Source organism: Balaenoptera borealis, assembly GCF_965194805.1.
Source record: "Balaenoptera borealis genome assembly, chromosome: X".
NCBI classification, from domain to species: Eukaryota; Metazoa; Chordata; class Mammalia; order Artiodactyla; family Balaenopteridae; genus Balaenoptera; species Balaenoptera borealis.
Genome location: NC_138881.1, coordinates 108,748,488 through 108,773,632, shown reverse-complemented (window position 1 = coordinate 108,773,632; position 25,145 = coordinate 108,748,488). Strand labels below are relative to the sequence as shown.

At 54.2% G+C, this 25,145-nt stretch overlaps 2 protein-coding genes across 19 annotated transcripts in view; one reads left to right on the top strand and one right to left on the bottom strand.

The window, feature by feature from the left end:
* Window positions 1-17,144, top strand: part of ELF4 (E74 like ETS transcription factor 4) — a 47,854-nt gene extending 30,710 nt beyond the window's left edge. For 4 of the 8 annotated variants that reach the window (XM_082377776.1, XM_082377774.1, XM_082377775.1 and 1 more), the window contains 9 exons: window positions 2,591-2,865; window positions 7,129-7,300; window positions 7,715-7,807; window positions 9,204-9,395; window positions 10,267-10,350; window positions 10,427-10,619; window positions 11,307-11,684; window positions 12,545-13,103; window positions 13,721-17,144. In XM_082377776.1, coding sequence (XP_082233902.1) covers window positions 2,794-2,865; window positions 7,129-7,300; window positions 7,715-7,807; window positions 9,204-9,395; window positions 10,267-10,350; window positions 10,427-10,619; window positions 11,307-11,684; window positions 12,545-13,103; window positions 13,721-14,215 — 2,238 coding nt within the window. In that variant the 5' untranslated portion in view covers window positions 2,591-2,793 and the 3' untranslated portion in view covers window positions 14,216-17,144. Of the gene's footprint in view, window positions 1-2,590; window positions 2,866-7,128; window positions 7,301-7,714; window positions 7,808-9,203; window positions 9,396-10,266; window positions 10,351-10,426; window positions 10,620-11,306; window positions 11,685-12,544 lie in introns of all 8 variants that reach the window. The other 4 variants (XM_082377778.1, XM_082377777.1, XM_082377780.1 and 1 more) reach the window with 3 other exon arrangements.
* A 5,093-nt stretch (window positions 17,145-22,237) lies between these two features.
* The window catches only part of BCORL1 (BCL6 corepressor like 1), a 60,884-nt gene continuing 57,976 nt past the window's right edge, over window positions 22,238-25,145 (bottom strand). For all 11 annotated transcript variants that reach the window (XM_082377731.1, XM_082377730.1, XM_082377737.1 and 8 more), the window contains one exon: window positions 22,238-22,975. In XM_082377731.1, coding sequence (XP_082233857.1) covers window positions 22,693-22,975 — 283 coding nt within the window. In that variant the 3' untranslated portion in view covers window positions 22,238-22,692. The remainder of the gene's footprint in view (window positions 22,976-25,145) is intronic.

The window sequence follows — 25,145 nt, the reverse complement described above, 5'->3', positions numbered from 1 at the left end:
ACGTACACATTCTGCTACTGGCATTCTCCTCCTGGGAAGCAAGAGGACTTTGAGTTTTCCGTGGGGGGGGGGGGGGCTGGGTGGCCGTGGCTGCCCTCTCGCCAGCAGAACCCTGGGCCCCGCCCCGGCCTACTTCACCACAGCCAGCTTCTGCCAGCCGGCATCAGCTTGGTGTGTAGCCAGTATTAGCTCGGGCTTGTCATTCTCACAAAGGCAGGCCTGGCGGAGGAGGAACCGACGACTGAGCTTGTGGTTGTGCTGGCCCAGCCAGGACCAGAGCCCTTTGACACACAGAGGCTCTCACGCACATATCCCCACACCCTGCACATATGTATATCTACAGTGTGTTTGCACACCCACAGCAAACTCCCTCCCGAGCTCCCCTCGTTGTAAATTACAGTGCAGAAATACACAGATGTAACACACACAGAGTGCACACGTTTCTCTCTCTCCTGTAAGCTAGAGCATGTAACACCCACCCCACACCCAGTGTACGCATGGGTATACTTATTGCCCAGGAAACACACCTCACTGGTACTAGCTGACCAGTACCATTCATTCATGTGTTCGTTCCACAAACATACACTGAGCGCCTGCTACATGCCCAGCACGGTGCAAGGTGCTAAAGTTTCATCCATGCCCTCAGTGAAGCCACGTTCCAATGGGGGAGGTAAGGGAGGTGCACAGAACTGTGAAGAGAAGCCAAATTGATGAGCAAACCTGGAGGGAAAGGCCATGGCGGAATGACCTCGGAGGAGAGGGGGGCAGACACAGGAGTTTCATGTTTAGACAAAGTGGGATTAGGTGAAAGTGATCGCCTTTCATTTGATTAGTATGAGAATGCTTCCTGGGGGCAGACGGCGGCCTGTGGGAGGGCGGGAGCTGCGGAATGCGGGCCTTGGGGCACTTTGGCTGGGGGAGACAGACCTTCCAAGCATAAATGGCCCTGGGAGGCTTCTCCAGGAGGCCACAGGCGCCCGGGTCACGTGCAGGTGGGGGGGGTGGGGGGGGTTTGTGGTGGAAAGCCGTGCTAGCGGGGCTCAGCCTCTCATTCACCCAAAGGGAAACTAAGACCTGCCACGTTGACTTGAGCGACTTCTCAAAGTTTTTGCTTGGGGGTGGGTGGAAAGGTGTGGGGGGGGGGAGGGCGGAGCCAGCCCTGTGGGCTAACGGAAAGGAAGTGGGAGAGGCCTGGGTGTCTCCTGTGGGGGAGAGCGGTCATCAGGGAGGTCACCCGTGATCCCCCTCCCTTTCCTCCCCTTTGTCCCTCTCTTAAGTTCCTCCTTTCTTTACGGGCCAGGAGAAGGTTTTGCCACCCTGACACAGCCAAAGGAGTGTCGAGGAGCTGGGGGTCAAGTGTGTCGCTCCTCCTATGGTGCGTGGAGCCAGTTCTTCAGACGCTTATGGTTGAACCAGGCTGTTCGTAGACCTGCCACACCTACACACACGCGGGTACCACGCAGAGCAGAACCCTCGGGGCCAAAGCTGTGCTACCTGAGTGTTCGGGCTGGAGATGCTGACCGCGGTGGAGGGAGGGGCGTGGGAGGGGAGCCAGGGCTTTGGGAGGCAGGCCTGGGTGCTGCGCAGATGACTCGAGAAGGGCAGCGAGCACAGGAAACAATCAGAGGCCCGGGTGCCACGTGAGCACCTGAGGTACAGACTGTGAGTGCCACAGAGGACAGACGTGTGGACTGCAGCAGACAGATCTCCTGGAAGAGGGGGGCCCTGAGCTGGCCCTGGACGATGGGGAAGGTTCCCTGCGCCCCTCCCCCAGCTGCGGCTCTCCTCGCCGGTTCCCAGGGTGACAGTTCAGTCTTGAAACTGAAAGCAAAGCTAAACCAAGAGCACAAGCCACATACGGCACAGAGGCCATCGTCTCTGGCGGGCGGCGGCGTTGGCTGGGTGCTGACGAGAGCGCAGGACATGCGGCCCACCTGTCCCTCTGTCTCCAGGCTCTCTGGAGGCGTGGCTGAGTCTGAGAGTCCCATCCCCTCAAGCAGGGTCAGGCTGTCACTGGCCCTGACAGCTCAACCCCTACAGTGAGACATTACTTCCACTGTGGACTCTGCCCTTCAGAACTAAGTGGCCCCTACTCCCAAGGCAAACTGAGCCAGGCAGAGCCTAGAAGACCATCCCGTGCACCCAAATGTCCCCACCCCAAGTCTCGCACACAGATTCTTTCCCCAGCCAAGGGTTCTGTAGGGATTCTTCATGCTCCATCCATGAGGCCAGATGGGCTGCCCCTGGCTTCCCCTGTGGCACACCCTGGGGATTAATCTTCAGAGTGGGGAGAGCCCAAATTCCCGCTATCTCTCACCTTCTCCAGAGGGCGTGGGAAGGGAGGGAGGCCAGCTCAGGTGCAGATGCTGGTGACCCAGACTGGCATCGAGGCTCAGCCTCTTCCCCCTCAAGGTGACTCAATTAACTTTCTCTTCTTCCTTCTTTCCTTACCTGCCTCCTTTTCTTTTCCCTCCCCCTTCTGCTCCCACTGTCCTCCACTTTTGGCTATCCCTCTTCTGGCAGTCTGTCCTAGGAACAGACCTCAAGGAAGGGGACTTACTCACTGCCCCCATCTCTCCCTTCTCTGTAGGTCGCTCCTGCGCTTGGCCCAGCCCAGCATGCAGCCTTGAACCTGGCTTAGGCCACCACCTACTCCAGCTCTCTACAACCCCTATTTTACCGTGGCTCGTGGTGTAGGCTCTAGGCTCCAAGGTACAGCATCTCTTCATTTAGGAAACCCCACGCCTCCAGAGGGCCCTGCGGATCCCGCAGTCGGCCCTCTGAGAAGACAGCATGGCTATTACTCTGCAGCCCAGTGACCTGATCTTTGAGTTTGCAAGCAACGGAATGGATGACATCCACCAGGTATGGCCCCAGAGAACAGAGCCTGGTCAGCCGGCACAGACGATCAGATAGACACAGACAGGCAGGCGGACAGCCAGTGAGCCGGCCGACCAGCCAGCTAGCCAGAAAGCAAATATTGTTGTTGTTGTTGTTGTTTTAATGTATATTTTATTTATTTATTTATGTATGTGTATTTTTGGCTGCGTCGGGTCTTAGTTGCGGCACACGGGATATTCGTTGCGGCATGCAGGATCTTTTGTTGTGGTGCGCGGGTTCTTCGTGGCAGCACTTGGACTTCTCTCTAGTTGTGGCATGCGGGTTTTCTCTCTCTAGATGAGGCATGCGGGCTCAGTTGTTGTGGCACGCGGTCTTAGTTGCCCCGCAGCATGTGGGATCTTAGTTCCCCGACCAGGGATCGAACCCGCATCCCCTGCATTGGAAGGCAGATTCTTTACAACTGGACCACCAGGGAAGTCCCAGTCAGCAAATATTGATCAAGCACCTACTAGGTTCAGGACATAGGGGCTGCTTGCCAGCCAGACTGTGCACCAACGAGTCCCATGCGGCCAGGCAGTAGTCATCGGGTGGTCATTTAGTGAGCTGGTTTTGCCCACGTGCAACTACAGGGCACGTATAGTTCCCAAGCCAGCCAAGCAGCTGCTAAGTACACTAGCTGAGCTGTCAGTCAGCAACAGGGGCTGAATGCACAGGTGTACACTGACCTCCATGTGCATTTTTGGCCACTTTGCTTCACCTCCAGTGTCACAGTGAGTAAGGTGCTGGGACAACCACATAGCGGGACTGAGAACTGCCAGCTGGCACCGCAGGGTACAGTCCAACCCCCAGCACCTTCAGACTCATGTCTCTAGCCCGGTGGATGAGCCCTTCCATAACCGTCTTTTCAGCCTCGATCTAAGGATTCAGGATAAACTGGAGATAGGTTCCTCTAGTGGGAGGAAATTGGAAAATAGGACAGAATTCTGGCACTCAGGCCCCCACTGCTCCATACCTTGCCTGGCACTAGGGTACTTATATGTACCCATTGGATGGTGTCCTGGCACACTCATCCCTACCCTCCACTACCCTCCTTCCACACACTGGAGAAGAAGAGGCAGCCAGGTCCGGTAGAAGGAATGGAAGATTAGAAGTCCAAAGTCCTGGGCTCTGATCCCAGTGTGGCCACAGTGTCACCTGGGCAAGTCCTGTCCCCGACCCTATCTGGCTGCCATCTCCCCATCTTCACCAAGAGGAGGTCCAGCTGGATTATCTCCAAGGGCACCCCAGCCTAATTCTGATGCTGTCTATCCCAGATCCCTGTGAGGATGGGAAACTTTGTCCAATCTCTAGTGACCTACCAAAGGCTGCCCCCTAGTGGGCTTGGAGTACATGGTACTTTCTGTCCAGCTAGGTCTTAACCTAAAGTTGCTCAGTTTTATCCAGCATCTCTGGCGTGCCTAGCCTCCTGGACGAAGGGAAGAACAATCTAACTTTACCTGGGTTCTCAACTCCGCTAGTCACTTTTTGACTTGTTTCTAGTCCACTCAGCAATTATTTCTGTTCTTCATAAAGGCTGCTCTTCACCGAAGCTGTTCTTCCCTCCCGACCCCACGCCTGCCCCTCCACCCTCAGCAGACAGCCGCTCCTCCAATCCACAGAGAAGCTCAAACCCAAGGACGCCCTCACTTTCCCTCCCTTCTCCCTCTTAGCAATAACATCACCTGTTCCTATTTCCTTTCCGCCGGCCTGGGACAAAGAAGTGTCCCTCTTCCTTCCAAGGGTAACACATACCCCAGTGCTTAATCTCTTCTCTCCTGCCGCCTTCAAGACCTCACACCATCCATCACCTCCTCTCTCTCCTGTACCTTTCAGACCTCCCACACCTTTCTCCTCAACCTAGAACATTTTCATGTCTCCCCAACCCTAAAAGAAACCCTTTCCTCCCTTCTGCCCGCCTCCTCCAACATACCACCTTCTTAGCTCTGTTCTTCTCCCCAGTGTAGCCTCCACCCTCCGGGTTTACTTTTTCACCTCCCTTCTCTCACTCTTTTTAGGAAACAATTTTTGTTGCAAAATATACTGTGAATACAAAAGAGGTAACGTATAATGGAAAAGAATCTGTAAAAGAACATATATATGTGTGTGTATATGTGTGTGTATGTATGTATAACTGCATCACTTTCCTGTACACTTGAAACTAACACAACATTGTAAATTAACTATACTTCAATTTAAAAAATGAATACAAAAGAGTGCATAAATTATATATATATATATATATATATATATATATATTTAAAGAATAACTATAAAGTGAATACGCATTAACTCACCACCCAGGTTAAGAAATAAAACGTTACTAGTCTCCTAGAAGCCCCTGATGCCTAAAGCACCTAATGAGAACCTACTCTATGCCAGACCCTGTTCTAAGTGCTTTATCTACATTGATCTGTTTAAAAAACCCTATGGGGTCAATAATATGATCGCCCCAGTTTTATAAAGGAGGAAACCGATGCACAGAAAGGTTAGGTAACTTGCCCAAGATCACACTGCTCGTAAATAGCAGAGTTTGGTTTCAAACCCAGGTAGTCTGGCTCTAGATCAGCACAGTGCAATAGAATTATCTGAGATGCTAGAAATGCTCTAGATTTGCGCTGTCCAATGTGGGGCCGTGTGGCTATGGAGCACTTGAACTATGGCTGGTGCAACTGAAGAACTGAAATTTTAATCTTGAAAAAATTTACACAGTCACCGGTGGCTAGTGGCTATCGTACTGGACAGGTAGCTCTAGACTCTGTGGCCTTAATCACTACGCCCACCTGCCTGCCTCCCTCTGTCCGTCCTCTCTGAGATCTGTTGTAATGTGTTTTGGGACCCCAGCACTCCCCTGAAACTGCTCTAGCCGGGTGACTGCCCAGCGGCCAAACCCAAAGCCAGTTTCATCGATTTTATTCTTCTGGATCCTTCAGGAACATTAGGCAGAACTGAGCATTCTCATTCTTTTTTTCATGAAGAAAGAATTAACAGACTCATGAAAGAAAATTTGGAAAATACAGACAAGTAGACAAGAAAAAAAATCACCCAAAGTCCCACAACCAAAATATAATTATTATGAACATCCTGGTATATTTCCTTCTATACGTCATTTTTTTTAAAATTTGTTTAATTTATTTATTTTTGGCTGCATTGGGTCTTCGTTGCTGTGCCCGGGCTTTCTCTAGTTGCAGCGAGTGGGGGCTACTCTTTGTTGTGGTGTGGTAGCTTCTGTTGCGCAGCACGGGCTCTAGGCGCATGGGCTTCAGTAGTTGTGGCTTGTGGGCTCTAGAGCGCAGGCTCAGTAGTTGTGGCTCATGGGTTTAGTTGCTCTGCAGCATGTGGGATCTTCCCGGATCAGGGCTCGAACCCGTGTCCCCTGCATTGGCAGGCAGATTCTTAACCACTGCGCCAGGGAAGCCCCTATTCGTCATTTTTAAAAAACAGTGGTGATTGCACTCATTTTTTAAGTTTAGCTTTGTTTGATTTTAGAACAACTATGTCCTCTGGGGGTCAAATTCTCATGCCAATAATTTTATCCACTCCCAGGGATGAGCTCTTGGATACATATTTTTGTCTCCCTGAGGTATCTCCATTTTAAATACCTCAGTGGTACCTCCAACTCACCATATTCAGACACTTTCTCCCTATCTTTCTCCAAAAACCTGCTCCACGTCCTTCTGGGGTCCCCCTTAACAAGAAGAGTATCCCCATGCACCCACTGAACCAAGCTGGAAATCAGAACCCTCCCCCCATCCAGGCAGGGACTAGGCCCTCACCTTCCTACCTCTATAATGCCTCTGTTCTTCTGTCTTCATTCCTACTCTCATCACCACAGACTGAGCCCTAAGATGTTCACAATCTGAGCCCCTAACCCTGGTACCCAACCCTGAGGGTAGGCTGAGTCCCTCGCCCTTGCCATTGACGAATCCTTTCCTACTGGCTTCAGAATGAGCCTTATCCTCATAGACTGAGCACTAACCCTGGTCACTGATTAACCCATAACTACGACCAGTTAGAACTGTCTGCCCTTGGTTGAGTGCAGCTGGTACAGAGTTAACCCATCTCTATTAATTAAGAACCCACTCAAAGCATCACCTAGTGAGGTTGGACCCAGAGCAATGTCATGCCCTACAAAGGACAGCCCCTGAGGGATCCAAGAATTAGGAATTGCAAGAAGGGCCAGATTCTGGTACGGAGGGCTTCCTGGGAGAGGCGGGTGAGCCCTGAACCAGATCCCTCTCTTCTCCGTAGCTGGAAGACCCCTCAGTGTTCCCAGCTGTGATCGTGGAGCAGGTCCCCTACCCCGAATTACTGCATCTGTACTCAGGCCTGGAGCTGGACGACGTTCACAATGGCATCATAACAGACGGGACCTTGTGCATGACTCAGGATCAGATCCTGGAGGGCAGTTTTTTGCTGGCAGGTCTGTTTCCTTCCTGGGCAGAGAAGGTGTGGAGGAGAAAGGGGTTCTGTCTTCAGGGAACAGTAGTCCACAATGGCTTCTAGTGACCCCACGCAGCCAAGGTCAAGGCCCCCAACAGGTGGAAATTAGATGGGGTGATTAGGATAAGCAGGAGGTAGTACCACTTCAGAGAGGAGGAAACCACCTAAATGGATTCATGATCTCCTGAGATGGAGCGGGACAGTGAGGGGAGACCAGCTGGGATGGGTGTAGAGAAAGGTGGAGAATCAGGGTGGGAGGCGCTCTGGTCCCCTCCCGGCTGCCCCTGGGCTCCTTAGCTCCATTCTCTGAGCTGGCCCTGGTTGTAGCTGCATCCACTGCCTTATGCCCTGAGGGAACTTTTCTTCTCCCCCACATCATGGAACCCGGCACCAGATGACAATGAAGCAACCTCGCAAACCATGTCAACCACTGAAGTCTTGCTCAACGTCGAGTCTCCCAATGACATCCTGGATGAGAAGCAGATCTGTAAGTTTGAACCCTGGCGCCTTAAGTTGAAGCAATACAAAATTCCATTTAAAAATATCACATCCGTGTATTAGATTCTCAGGGACATGTGTGCGCACCCACACCCACCCATATACACGTGTACGTGCTGTTTGGCTCTGGCTGGAATGGGAAGGGCAGGACGGCACTGGAGACAAGCAAAGATGGCCAGGGTGACTCTTTGGGGGTTTTTTTTCCTAGTTTTTCAATTATGGTAAAATACACATAACATAAAATGGACCACCTGAACCATTTTTCAGTGTGCAGGTCCGTGGTATTAAGTACATTTGTTATGTTGTGCGGCCACCACCATCCTCTCCAGAACTCTTGCCATCTTGTAAAACTGAAAGTCTGTCCCCATGAAACACTAACTCCCCATTTCCCCTTCCCCTCAGCCCCTGGCCACCACCATTCTACTTTCTGTGTCAATGAATTCGACTCCTCTAGGGACCTCAGATAAGTAGAAGCTTACAGTACTTGTTTTGGAGGGACTGGCTTATTTCACTTATGTAATGTCCTCAAGGTCCGTCCATGTATAGCATGTGTCAGAATTTCCTTCCTTTTTAAGGCTGAATACTATTGGCCAGGGTAACTTCAGGCCCCTCTGCTGTCTTGCTGAGCTCCCAGGAAGAGCGTGCAGGGTGTGGCTTATTTAGAAATGGACCAGGCTGGGAGCTTTCTCATCCCTTCACTGTTCTGGGAGGTTGGCCCCTACCTCCTCCGATGGCCCCCGAGGCAGGCTTCTCCCTCGGCACCCCCCAGGCACTTGCCGTGACGCCACAGGAGGATTCCTGGCCCCAACTGCCCCTTCCCAAGGAGGCGCTGGGATACAGTGGGGGAAAGAAAGCCCTGAAGCTGCAAATTCTGAATCCTAGCGTTCCTAACCCCGACTCTGTCACTAATATTCATTCAGGATTCAACAAATATTTTCTGAGTGCCTGCATGTACCAGGCATGTGTGACCAGCTTGCTGTGTGACCTTGGGCACATGCTCTGCCATCTCTGGGTCTCAGTTTCCTCACCAGAAAAGCAGAGGAATTGGGCTAAATGATGTCTAAGGCCCCTTCCGGTTGTGAAATGAGTAGATGACTAAATCAAGGTGGCCCTTTTCCTTGGGTGTCACCTGGAACTTCCCCACCACCAGCAGTGGGCTATAAACGTGGCCGCCGTGATTGGGGCCAGCTCGTGCCCACAGCTCTGCAGATGTTTCCTCTCCTAGTGTTGTGAGACACGGGAGGCGTTTTCAGGTGTATCCTGTGTCTGGGACCGTGGGGAATGGCGCCTCGCCCCGCCCCCCCAGGAGCCCGCCGCTCTCTTGCGCACTGGCACTGGGAGGCCGTGCCCTGGGCCCCAGCCACCTCAGGCCTTTCTTCTTGCAGTCAGCACCTCCGAAATGCTTCCAGACCCGGACCCTGCTCCAGCCGTCACTCTGCCCAACTACCTGTTTCCTGTCTCTGAGCCCGACGCCCTGAACAGGGCTGGTGACACTGGTGACCAGGAGGAACACTGTCTGGAGGAGAAGGTCCCCAGAGAAGAAAGTGCCAAGAAGACTGGAAAATCGAAGAAGAGAAGTAAGAGAGAGAAAGGGGGAGGGGGGGGGGGAGGGAGAGTGTTCCTTCAGGGTGGTGGGCAGTAGGAGGGGCTCAGGGAGACCATAAGTAGGGGTGAGTGTCGGGGTGAGGCTCACAGACACATTAAGAGAACAGCTCTCTGGTGTGGCGGGGTGGACAGAAAGTCCTCCATTCTGGAAAGACGGGCCTCATCAGGTGGCCTGCCCAAAGCCTGACATTGCCCAGGCCACCCCCATCTGCCCAGCAGATATGTAAACTTTTAAAAACCCAGTGATCCCCATGGGTTGCATCCTGTACTGAGTGTTCAGACACCGGGCTTGGCCCCCTGGCCAGTCCCTGGCCCTCTGGGGGCCTCTGCCTCAACCCGTGCTCTTATCTTCCCTCTCGGAGCTTACGGAGCCGAGACCACGTATGGGAGAGGACTTTGGGCTTTCCCAAGCGCCAGTGTTATTGATTTACTCAGGCGATGGCTGGTCGATACTGCCGTGTCCGTGCGGCAAGCAAACCCTGGTGCCACACTTATCCGCACCACAGTCACGCCTTTAGGCTGCCTTTTTGTTTCAAAAATGAGGCGAGGCAGATTCTGATCTTCTAAAGGTGGCTCATCGGCAAGCACTGCATTGCCCCACACAGGAGCGGTGTTCTGCTCTACCTTTGGGGCCTGAAAACGAGGGCGGGCCATTGGGCAGGTGCGGGCACCTGAAGGCTATGCCTGTGGAGAGTGACCCTGGGCCTCCCAACCTGCCTCTTCCTTGTCTGCCTCACCACCCCTAACTCGGCGAGCACTTGGGCCCTCCCTCTCAGGAGCCTGCCCTTCAGCGCTCACGCTGGCTGGGCTCAGCCTCATCCTGCTCCCACCATCCCCCCACAGTCCGGAAGACCAAGGGCAACCGCAGTACCTCACCCGTCACTGACCCCAGCATACCCATTCGGAAGAAATCGAAGGATGGCAAAGGTACGGCGGGGAGGCAGGTGAGGCGGGTAGGGAGCCGGGGGGCCTGGGTGCCCCCTCACCGCCCGCCGCTCTGCAGGCAGCACCATCTACCTGTGGGAGTTCCTCCTCGCACTTCTGCAAGACCGGAACACCTGCCCCAAGTACATCAAGTGGACCCAGCGAGAGAAAGGCATCTTCAAGCTGGTGGATTCCAAAGCGGTGTCCAAGCTGTGGGGGAAGCAGAAGAACAAGCCTGACATGAACTATGAGACGATGGGGCGGGCACTAAGGTAGGAGCCCCTGCCCTGAGGGGCCACCAAGCTCTTCCTTCTGTCCGAGGAGTCCCGTCGCTAAGGGGTCTCCAATTTTCCCTGAAGAGACTGGGCTCTGTCTGGGTGATGTGTAAGTGCCTCGCTCCTGTGGCCTGGGTCACCGGGACACTCTTCGGAGGAGGGAATTCCTGTGACCCTCCCGTTTGCTTGCCCCCCAGCCCATTTCCCAGGTCCCGCCTGGGAGGGACAGTCCCCTTCCTCTTGCATTTCTGTCCTAGCCTTTTTTCTTTTTAGAGCAGAAAGAGAACTTTAGGGCCCCCCATCCCCAAGAAGGGCTTCCTTCACATTCTGCAAGCTAGGGGCCCAGGAAGATGGGCCTGACTTACCCACGGTCGGTCTCTCAGGTTGGGGGACCGCTGAATCCCCATCGTCCACCCCCTCCCATCCTTCACTCACCCCCGTCCTCTGCCCCAAAGCAGGATGGGGATCAGCGTTTGCAATCCCTTCTTGTGGACCCTTTGAGTCATCAGGGGGAGAGATCAGAAATTTCATAAAAGCCTTCCAAGTCCGAGAGTTGGCCCTACCCCTTCCCTTGCCCCTGGGCTCCCGTCTGGCTCCCCGACCAGCCTCCACCTCGTGCGCGCCCTGCCCGGGAGGGTGGTGTGTCCCTGGCTCACCCCCCACTTTCTGCCCCGTGTCCCACAGATATTACTACCAAAGAGGCATCCTTGCCAAAGTGGAAGGACAGAGGCTGGTGTACCAGTTTAAGGAGATGCCCAAGGACCTGGTGGTGATTGAAGACGAGGATGAGAGAAGTGAGGTCACAGCCACACCCCCTCAGGCCTCCGCTCCCTCCACCTCGTCCAGCAGCACTACCCGGCGAGCCAGCTCCAGGGTACCATCCAGAGCTGCCCCGCATGGCAGGGGCGCCACTTCCTGCGAAAAGCCAAAGGTTCAGCGCGTTGGTCTACAGCCATCTGCGAGTCTGGAATCGGGACTGTCTCTAGACGAGGAGATCCCCACTACCTCCACGGTGCTTGTCTCTCCACCAGAGAGCCAGGCCAAACGCACCAAAGCTGTGAGGTAAGTGCACCCAGGTCGTTCCAAGTCTTCCCATAGTACCTCGTGATGGGGGGCGTTTTCAGCTTCTTGCAAAGCTCCGCACTCTCTCGGGTCTCCTGGGACCCTTGTGGCATCCCTGGGAAGCCAGTGGGACACTTGTTGGTTAAAAGAGGAAAAGTGACTTGCCTGAGGTCACACGCCAATGTAACGGCCGAGCCAGCTGTTGACCTGGGGGGCTTCTCTTGCCAGCTGGGGCTGTTTCTGTTACCCCAGAGTGCTCCCCAAGCAGCCACCGGGAGCCTCCACTCCTGGGCCCATCCCCCCAAGCCTCCTCCACTCCAGAAAAGAGGCAACAGAGAATGTTACATCCTGCCTTCCTCAGGCCCTCCAAGCCCACCAGGAAAGCTCTTGCTACTTCTTGTCCACACTAAGGTGCCTCCAATTTTCCATGAAAACTTTGGGCCTTGCCTGGCTTATATGTATGTACCTGTTACTATGCTGGTGTGGGCCACAGGGATGCTCTTCTGAAGAGGGCCGGCAGTAGAGTGGAGCGGTGACAAACACGAGCTCTGGAGTCAGAAAGCCTTGATGTGTCCCTGCTACTGGCTGTGTGGTCTAGGGCAAGTTACATAACCTCTCTGTTCCTGCTTCCTCACACAGTAAAATCAGATTGTTAATCTTATTCAACTCATGGGCTGATCGGAAGATTGAGTGAAATCCTGCATGCCAGCCAGTTAGAATGATCCCTGACCTTTACTAAGTGCTCAACAAACGGTAGCCAAAGTGACGACAAAGAAAGAAAACGCCTTCGGCTCCGTTCCTCCTGTGCCCTCCTTCTGAGCCTCCTACCTGAACCAAATCTGTTTTCTGTTTCTCCTCAGTACGTCTTCAGTGCCCAGCAACATCCACCTAGGAGTGGCCCCTGTCGGGTCAGGCTCGGCCTTGACCCTGCAGACCATCCCGCTGACCACCGTGCTGACCAACGGGCCTCCTGCCAGTACTACTGCTTCAACCCAGCTCGTTCTCCAGAGTGTTCCGCCTGCTTCGACCTTCAAGGACACCTTCACTTTGCAGGCCTCCTTCCCCCTGAACACCAGTTTCCAAGAGAACCAGGTGGCCGCACCAGGGGCTCCGCTGATTCTCAGTAGCCTCCCCCAAATTCTGGCTGGGGGCAACTGTGCGACCAATCCAGCACCACCCTCGGTCACAGGGGCTGGCCCAGCCGGGCCCAGCTCTCAGCCCCCCGGGACTGTGATTGCGGCCTTCATCAGGACTTCCGGTGCCACAGCAGCCCCTGGGGTCAAGGAGGGGCCGCTGAGGCCCTCCTCCTATGTACAGGGCATGATGACTGGGGCCCCCATGGAGGGGCTGCTGGTTCCTGAAGAGACCCTGAGGGAGCTCCTGAGGGATCAGGCTCACCTTCAGCCACTTCCAACCCAGGTAGTTTCAAGGGGTTCCCACAATCCGAGCCTTCTGGGAAACCAGACTTTCTCTCCTCCCAGCCGCCCCACTGTTGGGCTGACCCCGGTGGCTGAACTTGAGCTCTCCTCGGGCTCAGGGTCCCTGTTTACGGCTGAGCCTAGTGTGACCACATCTGGGAGCCTGCTGACCAGATCCCCAACCCCAGCCCCCTTCTCCCCATTCAACCCCACTTCCCTCATTAAGATGGAGCCCCATGACATATAAACGGAGGGCTTGGGGGGAAGTGTGACCCACCAGGCAAAGTTGAGCAGCATTTGTATACGGACTTCCTCTAAGAGAGACTGACTTAAGTAGTGCACCTGCCCTTATATTTCAGTGGGGTGTCAGTACACCACACCCCCGTGCCCCACCCCTGCCTGGCGTCACCATGGCCAAGACAGGCCCAGTCGGAGCATCCCTGGTGTCAGACCACGGCTTTCAAGAGCACTAGGGGATATGTTCTTGTCGGGGTAATAGGCTGACTTGGTGATGGAGGGCAGACCTCCTGAGACGTTTGTAGCCAGGGCTGGGGTAGGGGCTTCGTGAAAAGAGTCTTTTCACCTGGCTGTATTTCACCATCTTCTTTCCCTCCACAGAGTATTTACTATCCCGTATGTGAATATCTCTGTACGTATTTGTGTGTACTCGTGGGTCTGTATCTCCATTTCTTTGGTGAGGACGGGGGTGTAGCTGTGAGGTCTTCAAGGGTGTGTGTCTCTCTGTGGGTCAGCCACAGAGATGGGGAATTTTCTGTTTTAAGGGAAAGCCTTCTCCGGTTCCCTTTGTACAAACCAAGATTCGGTTGTTCTGAGCCTATGGGGTACAGGTTGGAGCCCCCAAATCTGGAGAGATGTCACAGAGCTGGAGCAGGTCCAGGGGAGGAGACCTTCAATGGGCATGTGTGTTGGGGAAGACGCTTTCTTCCTGGGCTCAGCCTCTTTGCCCACCAGTCATCAGCCAGCAGGCCGGAAACGTCAGCTCCCCGGAGTGCTTTGCTGAAGCGCCCCTCCGGGGGCAGACCCAGCCACAAAGTCCCCAGGGGGAGGGGGGCTAAATTAGCTGGATATTTGCGCCAAGGGCTCGGGCTGTAACACCAGCCTTCACGGGCGCCCTGCCCTACACCCCGGATCCTGGCTTCCCTCCTGATTAATTTTGCCCCTGCCGCTTCCCTGCTGGCAGGTGGTGCCGGGGACAGTCGGATAATCCAGTAGCCATGTGCTTTGGGCCCGCCTCCGTCCCCGCTCGTGCCTACTTGCTGCTCAGCCTACTTTCTACTCCCCTCACAGGTCGGTCCACCCAGCCACTCCCGCGACGGCTGCAGCAGACCACCTCCAGTGGGCCTCGGCCCCTGATCTCCAGCTTTCTCACCTCACCCTGATTCCTCCTCCACGAAGATGGGAGCCAGCAGCTGTGAGCTTCCCGTCCCTCCTGTCTCTCCACGTGCCTTCCTTCCGTCTTTCCTCTTTCTGAGAAGGGCTCAGCCAATTTTCTCGTGAAGTCAACCCCTCGACCTGGGGCCTCCATCCCGTCCCCTTTCTCTTCTGTGAATTCGCTTTCCTCTCTCCGCCAAGTTTCAGAGCCAGGCTAAGAGCTCTAATGTGTCAGCCTTGGAAACAGTGATATTATCTGATGAATTTGGTTAATGTGAATCAGTGCCTCAGGACCTTTGCTATGTCCTTGGCACAAAACCAGCCACGTGACCTAACTACCTCCCCTGGTTGCCCTTCTCTCCTGGTCACTGCCAAGCCCGTCCTCTTGTTCTCCCTCTTCTCCCCCCAGGAGGGAAGCATATATGGTTGTGCAGGTGTATTTCTTACACGTCTCCAGCGCTTGGCGTTAACGTGACTTTTTCTAATAAAATCAGTTTATTATGACCATTTCCTGGTGGCGGAAAGTAAAGCATCTTGAAAAGGGTCACCTTTAAAAGTAATTTTGGCACAAAGGTGCCACATGGGTTAAGAGTGGCCCTGCCCCCCTCACCCCAACCCCATAGAACTCATCATACGAAGGTCTTCTTCACAGTTCTTGGCCCCTGTGAGCCCTCACGGCACATGACACTACTTCCCATCCCCTTCGGCACCAGCTGGGCTCATCCGAGCCCTCCGTCACCCTCTCCCTCTGTGCCCGTGCTGGCTCCACATCTACCACTTTACATGTGGGTGCCCCCAAGGGCCTCATCCATCCTCCTGGCTCCAGGAGGGCTCTTTGGGTTGGGTCTGAAATCTAGAGCTCCAGCCCTCACTCTTCTCCTCAGCTTCTGGCTCACATTTCTAGCGGTCTGCTGGATAGTTCTACCTGGATGCCTGTCAGTCCCTCAAAGAGTGCCCCTCTGTCAACAATGGATTTTTGAAAGTCCTCCACACACACAAAACCTTTCGAAACAAAACGGCCGTCATGACTTGCCTGTTTCTGTTAATGGTGCCACCATTTTCCTGACCTTCTAAGCTTGACATTTCAGAGCCAGCTGATGGCTGCGTTCACTTGACCCTGTCCCCTCCCCATTTCCTGAACTCCAGCGCAGTTCCCCACTGTGTCTCAAATCTGGCCGTTCTTCCACAGTCCCAGCCTAGCTGAAACTCACTCAGAGCTTAACCCCCTCCCCAGACATATTGGCAGCCCCCCGGGGTGATCCGACTCAGCCCGTCCAATCTGCCAGGGCACCACCTCTGTTATTCCTCTGCCAGGATGCCTCCAGGTCGGGGTGACACTCAAAATACTTCACCTCCAACCTGTTCTGAGCAGCTGGGCATTAACCCTTTATTTTCTGAATCGTGAGGCAGTCCAGGGGTCCTGGAGGAGGTGTGGGGGAGCACTTGAGGGCTCAGGGCAGCCGTTCCAGAAGTACTTTGCGCTTAGCATCAGCTCTGTCTTCAGACAGGTTCCCAAGTCTTTGACCTTCTGGCAAGGCCCTTCACCATCAGGGCCTGACTTCCCCAATCGGCTCAACGTTGCTCCCCTGACCTGTGTACTGCTCCAGTCAAAGGGATGGATTGGCTGGACTTTGAATGTGCCTCTGTTGGAGTTTCCCACCTCTGTGCTTTTGCTTTACTTGCTTCTGCTCAACCGGAATGGTCTTCCCACCCCGCTAGTACCAATTAAGTTGTATCCATCCTTCAAGTCTTGGTTCATGGAAGCTGCCTCCCCAGACCAGCCTATCCTTAAGTGAGTTCATTTAAACTTGCTGCAGTTGCCACTCTTTTGGCAACTGATTGTGAGCAGCCTGTGACATCTCCTCTATAATAATCACAAACTGTTACTCAGATCTTCAGTGACCTGAACCTATTTAGTCTCCCCAATTAGTGTGTTACCTTCTGAGGGGCAGGGGACTGTATCACCCAAGGAGCAGGGCACACTACGAAGCAACTAGTGAGCATCAGCGGACGGTTACTGATTGAGCTGGTGAGAGATGGGGGACCAAAGTTTGAGGTAGGTGACCTCCGACCTCCCCTCTGCACAGGCACTCACCCCAGGTGCTCCACTGCCCAGGGCCTGCCCTCCCTGGCTCAGTGCCCTCATGGTACCCCCACCCCACCCCCCAGCCTTAGCACCCAAGAGTTGTTACTACTTTGAACATCTCCTGCCCCTAAAGAAACTTCCCTGTCCAGTTTCTTTCCTACTCGAAGTGTTAAATTAGCTAATCTGATAAACTAACCTGTGCTGATATAGTTATGGGAGAGGGCTAGAGGAGAGCCTCAGGAGACAGGTTCATTTCAACCAGGGTCACGTGGCAACAACATCCCTGCCTTTGCAATGGTTTAATAGAGTCAAGAGACTTGCTCCTCACCCCCAGCAGCTGATGCATTACTCCCTCCTCTGAGCTCCCACAGCACTTTGTATATACCTCTTATTGTAGCACTTAGCACATGGTAGCTCCTTAGCTATGTGTTTATGTATGTTTCCCCTCCGATAGACTGTGAGCTCCTCAAGGACAGGGACTGTGTGTTAGTCACTGATGTATCCCCAGCGCCTAGCACAGTGCCTGGCACACAGTAGGTGCTCAATAAATGTTTATTGAAAGAATGAATGAGTCCTGTTTCTAATCATGGGGATTTCAGCCCTATACTAAGGCAGGCAAGAGGGGCGAGAAAAGGACAACCCATACTTGGGGGCTACCACGGCTTTTTTCCCCTCATACAGCACTGCAGGCAGCTGCCTCCCTTGCCCACGTCTGCGGCCACCCCAGGACAGCAGGGTCCACAAGGAGACCAAGGCTGCTTCCAGCAGTGCCTTGCTGCCACCGGGTGCCCCGAAGACTCTGAACTCCTGCCCTTTTCTGCTGCCCCCTTCCTGGGACAGACTCACCACTATTTCCTCATCCCTGGGTGGGACTGAGTGGTAGAAGTGTCAGGCCCTGTGGGAGGGGCGGAACAAGAAGTTATTCTCACGGTCGCAGTCTTTCTGACCCCATCATGTATTTTTAAAGAGGCGGTTGCCTCCGGCTCCAAAGCCGCTGGATCCGAGGTGAGCTCATTGCCCTCCGGCCGCTCCCAGGCCTGGGAGGCCAAGGCGGTCGCAGCCTGTGAGAGCCTCCGCCTTGGCACTCCAGGCGTGCGGCCGGCGTCCAGCAGGTGGCGCTATGGAGCCGGCGCAGGCGGGCGGGTGACCCAGCGGAGCCCGGGAAGGGAGAGGCGGCCAGGGCGGGGCGCGCCGCTCTTGGCGGAGGCGGCCGCGGCCGGCATCTTCCTCTCCCTCAGTCCTGCCCCTGCGCCCCAAACTGTCCCTGGGCGGCTCCGGCCCCCACCAAGGCCTTCCATCGCTCCGTAGCTTGGAACTTTCCCCCCGGCCCCCTCCCCCTCCCCCTCCCCTTCCCCTTTCCAGAGGGAATTCAGCAGTCGAATGAATGCCCTCTCCCCATTGGCCGGTCGCGCCCTGGCCCCGCCCCGTCGCCCCCCACCCCCAGCCTCCGGGACTAGCAGGTGAGCACGCGGCGGGCCTGGCCTCCTGCGCCGGCCGCCACTCTCGCACGGGCGGCGGGAGTGAGACCGGGCCGCCGCCCCCAGCCGCGGGGCGCCCGGCCTGGCCACCTCCCCACCGCGGCCTGCCTTTAGCTACATTTGCACGCACCGCCGCTTTCAACCTTGAAATCGGAGAGTGATCGAGGCACCCGCGACAGCCGTCTGCGCGCGGAGGGCCCCGACCGCCCGCGGCGTGAGCCCGGGCTCCTGGGAGGCGTCCGAGTCCGTTTGCCCAACGCTGCAGCTTAGCAGCCCGCCTCGCCATGGAAACCCGTGGTTTCGGGGAACACGTGGAGCCTGGCCCGCCCCGTTGCGGGGTCCAGAAGGCTCCAGCACTTGGCCCCTCCCCCTGGGAGCTAAGCAGGCCGCCCTTGGGGCGGACCTCATCCTCCGCGAACCACACACGCACTTGTCTTAGCAGGGACGGGACACAGTAAAGCGCCCAAGAAGCTTCCCCGTCATAGGGTAAAATATGGAAGGGGCAGGAGCTTACCGCCCAATTCCGCCCCCCCCAACCCAAACGGATCGCGGGTCATCCTTCCTCGGAGCACGGAGAGTTGAACAGGGCCTCCCTCTCAACACTGCACCCCCAAAATGAACATTCTGGTAAGACCATCATTAACTGTAAGCTCGCGACCTCAGCATGTAGGAGGAACTAACTTCAGCTAAACAGCCATGTTTACTCAGTATGATTTTCTTCCCTCGGCAGTAAATTGAGCCCCATTTGGCAGATGGAGCAATGAAGGCTCGAAAGATTAGGTTCTCTCTCACCCGAAGTCAGCCTAGATGCTAAGTGGTGGGCTGGCTCTTTCCCCTAGGCCGCACTGAAAGGATTAGATCATTTAATAAGAGGCCATCGTCCTCACCCTAGTCCGGACCAGGGATGCAGATTTACCTCCTGCTTTATGGGATTCACAATCTGTACCTCCTGCTTTGATCTTCCCACTCTGGCAGAAGGGCAGTGAGAGGACTCCAGAAAAGGTGTGGGGAAGGGAACCCAAAAGCAAGAAAAGAAACTGCTGTTTGGTCCCGCTTTTAACTCATCCCCTTTCTCCAGAGAAATAAAGGGGTGTGCACACCCACACACCCCAAACGCCCATGGCTGTCCACGGGTCCCCAAAGGACCATCACCTATTCCTTTGGGGTCATTCGGACTTTGCCCACAGCATCTCCCTCCTGCCCTAAATGGAAATCCTTGTAGCATCCCCACGACTCTCCCTTCATCCTTTCTTCTGAATCTCAAGGAATCACCTTTTCCCCTCCCTCTGCCTGTCCTACCTCCAGCACATTTTTACCAATGTATTAAAAGAAAAACAAAAAAAATACTCTGTCATACCTGGTTTAAAGAGTTCCCATGGTTCCCCATCACCTCAGGCAAAAGTCAAAGCCATACTCCCTGGCATGGCTGGCAGGGCTCCTACACCCTCCTCCCCCACCTGTACCTTCTAGCTCCAGTGACACTGAAGTGGGTTGTAGTTTCCTGCACATACTACCCTTGTCTGTCTCCAAGCCTGTGCTCAGATGTCTCCTTAGTTCAAAGATTCTTCCCTGCCACCTCTAATTCCCGTTTTCCTACTTGTCAACTAGGCATCACTTCTGAACAACCCTGTGCCCCTGCCCATCCCTCTGAGCTCCCATAGCATCCTTGGCCTAGCTGGATCCTTGCACTCGCCACATGGCCTCAGGTGTTGTTTGGGAACCCGAGGCCTCAGGATCAGAAAGTGGGTAAGTGGAGGCCAATGGGGAGGACTGCTGCTGCTCCTCCATCTGGGCAGCTCACAGATCACTGGGGAGCTGGCTGGACTCCCGTCGGCCAGACACACAGACCCTTGGCCTGTACGCTGATACGGCTCTCCAGAGACTGCAGCCACAGTGAGAGGTCCTAAGAACATAGCTTAAAAGGGCCTCATCCCAGGCCTGAAGGCATCCCGTTCCCCTCAAACAATAACGGGCTCATTCTGGAGCCAGCAGTCAGAAGGAATCATAGCTTCTACCACTGGTTTTCAGAAGTAGGGAGAAAAGTTGTAAAATCCAGGATGGGCATCTTGCCTCCATAGTAGCTGGGTCTTGGGAAAGCAGAACCACAGAATGACTGCACTGGGTAGGGGGGCAGGGGGGACACCGGCATGACAGTGAGGGCAGTGACAAGACCATGAAGTCAGCTGCTGACACAGGTGGCCCAGGGCAGGAAAGAGAGCTGGCAGGCAGGTGATTTCCTTGAGTTAAAGAGGATCATCCCTCACAGCCACCTAAAGAGGGTCCCTCCCTCCGATCATGCTCCTCCTGTGCAGAACGAGGAACGTGTGCACACGTGCGGGGGGACCCCACCAACCCCCGCCCCCCCGCGCCCAATCAACGCAGGTGCTCAACTCTCCCCACTGGCCCACCCCCAGGATTTGCCCCTGCCTTTCCTTTCCTTTCCAGATCTTGCCCCAGTGACCCAAATGCTCACTGGCCACTCCACCTTGTCCTCATTTGCTGTGCCCATCAGGACCCAAAACTGCAAAGCAGGATCAGGGCTTTCCCCACTGACTTCATGGGGATGCCCACCTTCTGTAACCACGGAAGAGCCAATACGGGGAGGAGAGAAGACAGGAGACAGAAGCCCTGACACAGGTTTTTCAGTATGCAAGTGTTTTTGACTCCACAGCCAGTTGCTTAAAATTAAACATAAAGGGCAGCCAGAATACACACCCAAATGCAAAAAAGTAAAGGCAAACATAAAATAAACCACACAATACCATGAACCCCAACAAAACCAAAAAATTAAAACCCCCAAAACCCCTCAATTTCATATATATATATATATATATATATATACATACATACATATATATATATATATATATATATATATTTTTTTTTTTAGAAAGGGAGAACAACTGTTCAAAACCAACTGGGCAGTATGGTGGGGGTGGGGAGCAGTCCTACAGAAGGGGGCCTAGAACTTCCCCCTGGGAACAAAGAACAAACACAATACAAAGAAAATAACCACCAATGCTCCTGCAAGGGTCAGGAGTCTCCAGAGAACAGATTGTCCCATCCTCAAACTGGCTCTTTTTTTTTTTGCCTTTTTTTTTGTCCTTTTTTTTTCCATTTTCTTCTTTTGTTGTTGTTGTTTTAGCACCTGTACAATAAAACTGTACCATCTCCAACCAGAGCTGGCCATAGGGAGGCCCTCCCGCCTTTGGATGGCACATACTCTCTACAAGGATTGTTCGGAAAAATAGCAATTGGTAGAAAAATAAGAACAAGAGTGGGAAAGACAACGCCACAGAGGGAGCCAGGACAGGGAAGCAGCCCAAGCCCCTCCCTCTCTCTCCATGAACAAACCCAGCGCTGGAAGGGAAGCCTGGTAGGGCCGCACACTCAGCCCCAGGTCCCCAGGCAGGAGTGGAGGCTGGCCAGAGACCAGACTCCTGCCCTCAACCTAGGAAATAGCTGAGGCCTGGGTTCAACATCTGGCAGGCAATCCCAGAGCCCTCTGCAGATTCCAAAGGAGAACAGGGGTGGGGGGCAGAGGGAGAAGGAAGGGAGGAGAGAGAGAAGAGAGAGGAAAGGGGTGCCCTGAGTCAGGCAAGGGGGAGAGATGGGGACAAGGGTGGGGAGCTGAGAGGCTCAGTATCCAGGGCGGCCGGGGGCTCAGGGGGAAAAGCTGCAGGAACAAACCCATATTGTGCACTCTGAGGAGGGCAGTGAGGACAGCAAGGAGGGGGCTACCTTATCCTTCAGACCCATTCTCAACTCTCCTCCGTAAGAGTAACTCATTAACCCCTTACTCCCATAATCCTCCCCTCCCCAGTAAACACTAATCTCGAGACAGCAGGGCTGCTGCAAAGGGCAGGAGGGTGAAACGGGGAAAAACTGGGGGAGGGGTGAGCACCAAAGACTCAGGATTCACCCCCCACCCCCCAGACCTGGGCCAGCACCAGCCACCATCATTAGTCACAAGCCAATGGCCCCCCACCCCTCCCCACCCCCTCCCTAGTGGTGGAAAAAAACCTGGGAGTAACTTTTTCAGAGGGAGGGAACAGCTTCAGAGCTTAATCGAGAAAGACAAAGAAAGGAGGTGAAGAAAGTCCCTCAATACAACAAGTTGTCTCAAATCGTCACAGTGATACAGACTTATCAGAAACCAATGAAACAATACAAATTAAATACTAATAAAATAAATACTATGGAAGACAAAAGAACACAGGGGAACAGAGGGGGCGCTCAGAGATTTGGGCTTTTCTCATTTCTCCTCCGGACAGGCCGTGGCCACCCAGGGCCCAGGTTTGGTCTTGGTCACACACAAGGAGGCCAGTCCAAGGGACCCTGGCGCCACCTCCCACCACCCCTGGGACCTCTTGTCCTCAGACGTGGAGTTCAACTTTCCACCCCCGTCACCAACCACGACAACAATGATGACAGGGAGATGAGAACTAACTGTAACCAAACAAAAAACAAAAAACAATCCAGTCACTAATGCTGGCATTGATAAGGCGGCTTCTTGTTGGTCCGTATTATTGCCTCTTTCTGCAGTCTGGTGCTCGGTGGGGGAAAGACATGGGAGGTGGGGGAAGGGTGAACTTGGGAGGAGAAAGAAGAAAAGGGAGGGGCTGTTTTCCCGGTCAACTGTTCCAAGGCTGGAACTCCACCTCAGACCCTAGGAGCCGAAGCAGCTCCGCCTCGTACCGCACCAGCTCCACAGTCTCAGAGGAGCCCGGGGCGGAGGTGGCGTCCATGCCTCCAGGCCACTCGGCGGGGGTCAGCAGCTGACTGGAGGCCACCTGCCGGTAGAACTCGGCCTTGGGCAAGGTGGCGATTTCAAAGTGCGGGAACCGAGCCTGAAAGATCCTCGAGGAAAGCTTCAGCCTCTTCAGGACGTCGGTAAAGAGAAACCAGTTGCAGGGCCTAGAAAAGGCAAGAATGGGAGTTAGGGGAGGGGGCCAAGGGGACGGGGCGGCGGGGGTGGGGTGCTGGGAGCAGGTGGGAGGGCTGCCGGTCTGGCCACCCTCCACTAAGCCACAGACCCCATGGGTGTAGCGGAGGTGCATATTTTCTCCTGTCCCCCACATTGGCAGGCCCAGCTTTCAGCTAAATGGCGAGCACTCAACCCATGAGTGACCTCTTCCAAAAACTGGGAGCAGGAGGGAAATGGGCCTTCCAGAACCTAAAACTCTGAGCAGGCTTCCCCAGGCCTTACCCGCACCCGTGACCTGGAATTTACCATCTGCTGGGACCAGTTCTGCCCCGAGCGATCCCTGCCAGCCTGTCTGGCTTCCCTTTCCTGTTCTCACTCCTGCTTCCCCTGCCTCCTTGTTCTCCAAGACCTTCCCCGGCAGAGGGGGAGCCGTGGAGAAAGGCCTAAACTGCGGGTAATCCAAAAGGCATTTCTCTTTGGCTCTGGAATGCATTAGACAAGTTTTTTCTCCAGCGGAGCACCATCATTTCTGCAGGGCCAGAGCTCACGTTACAGCTACAGCCAGTCTGACTTTGCTGAGCACACCCGACTGGGCGACAGCCTGGGGGCAGCTGGGAGGGGGGCTGCTAGCCTGGCCCGGGCCAAACGCTTGCTTTGACTAAACCACGAGGAAATGCTGCATCCCCATGTCAGTGGTCCCTGTTTCCAGGGCTGTCCCTCCTCGCCATTCGCCATTCCACTGTCCCACTTCCAGCCTTTACCACTTTTAGCCTGGACTATATTGCATCAGCCTCCTAACTGGTTTCCCTCTGCCAAGAGCCACCCCCCACCCACCCTCACTGGGTCCTCTGTTATTCTTCGTTTTCTAAAAAGAATATCGGACCTTTTCACTCGCTCCCTAAACCACTTTCAATGGATCCCCAGTATCTCCAGCAAAAAACCCTTCAAACTCTTTAGCATGATTATCATGCAAGACCCCAAACACAACCCCATTCAACCCCTTCAGCCCTGTCTCCACCCAATCTCCCTCTCTCTCTCTTTCACACACACACACACACACACACACACACACACACACACACACACACACGCACTGTATCCCCATCCCACCAAGTGCCAGCCATTTGATGAAGGACTAGCCCTGTTTTCTGAACTTGAATGTCTCAGTGCCTTTGCTCGTGCCACACCCTCCATCCTCCTCTCCTCACTGGCGCAGTGCAGACTCCCTGTCACCAGTGAAGCCTTCCCCCGATGTAACCGGTTGCTCATCCCATCTTCCACAGTCTCATGGCACTTGGCTTGTACCCCTATTATAATACCTGTAACAGAGCCCATTTCAGAAAGAATATAAAAGAAATGTAAACTGTGGTTCTCTCTGTGGCACAGGAATGGGGACTTGGGGTGGACCGGAACTTTTACTTCTCACTTGACATCCTTCTGAACTGTTTGAGTGTTTTACAATAATAAATCTGCTTAGGAACTTGGTCTTTTATTAGAGTTAATGGTATACTTGTCTGTGTCTTCTATCAGACTGGAGATTCTTTGAAGGCCAGAGCTATATTCTAGCCCTCAGGGTTTGACCTGGTACAACTGCTTAAGACATGTTTCTGGAATTGAATGTTCTGTACAGCACCTAAAACTTCTACCCAGACCCACAGTCCTCATCCCTAAAATGCAGCATTTCTTCCAAATGACAATAACCTCTGTCATCTCACACAATCAGGGAATGGGGTGTTCTGGGTTAAGGGAAAGGGACTACAGATGCCAGACACTTGGACATCGCTTTCAAAGAATGGAGGAAAAACCCCCTCAGAACATTAACACTGGTGATCACAATTCAGTCTTGCTTTGATGAGTCAGAAGCCACTTCTGAAAGCCACAGGGCCTCGGAGTCATCATTCTACACACACACACACACACACACACACACACACACACACACACACACACTTCTTTAAGAACATAAACGTTCACATCGTGCTGTAGCCGTGTGGAAGGGCAGATTCAGAAGTGGCGCTGGAGGATGTAACATCAGGAAAACCAGCTCTGCTGGTACCAAGCTCTCAACGGAAAACCTGCCTGCCGCCCAGCTTGCTGAGTGGTGCGCGGCCCTCGGTTGCCCCGTGTTCTGTCTGCACCTAAAGCACACTACCCCGGTCC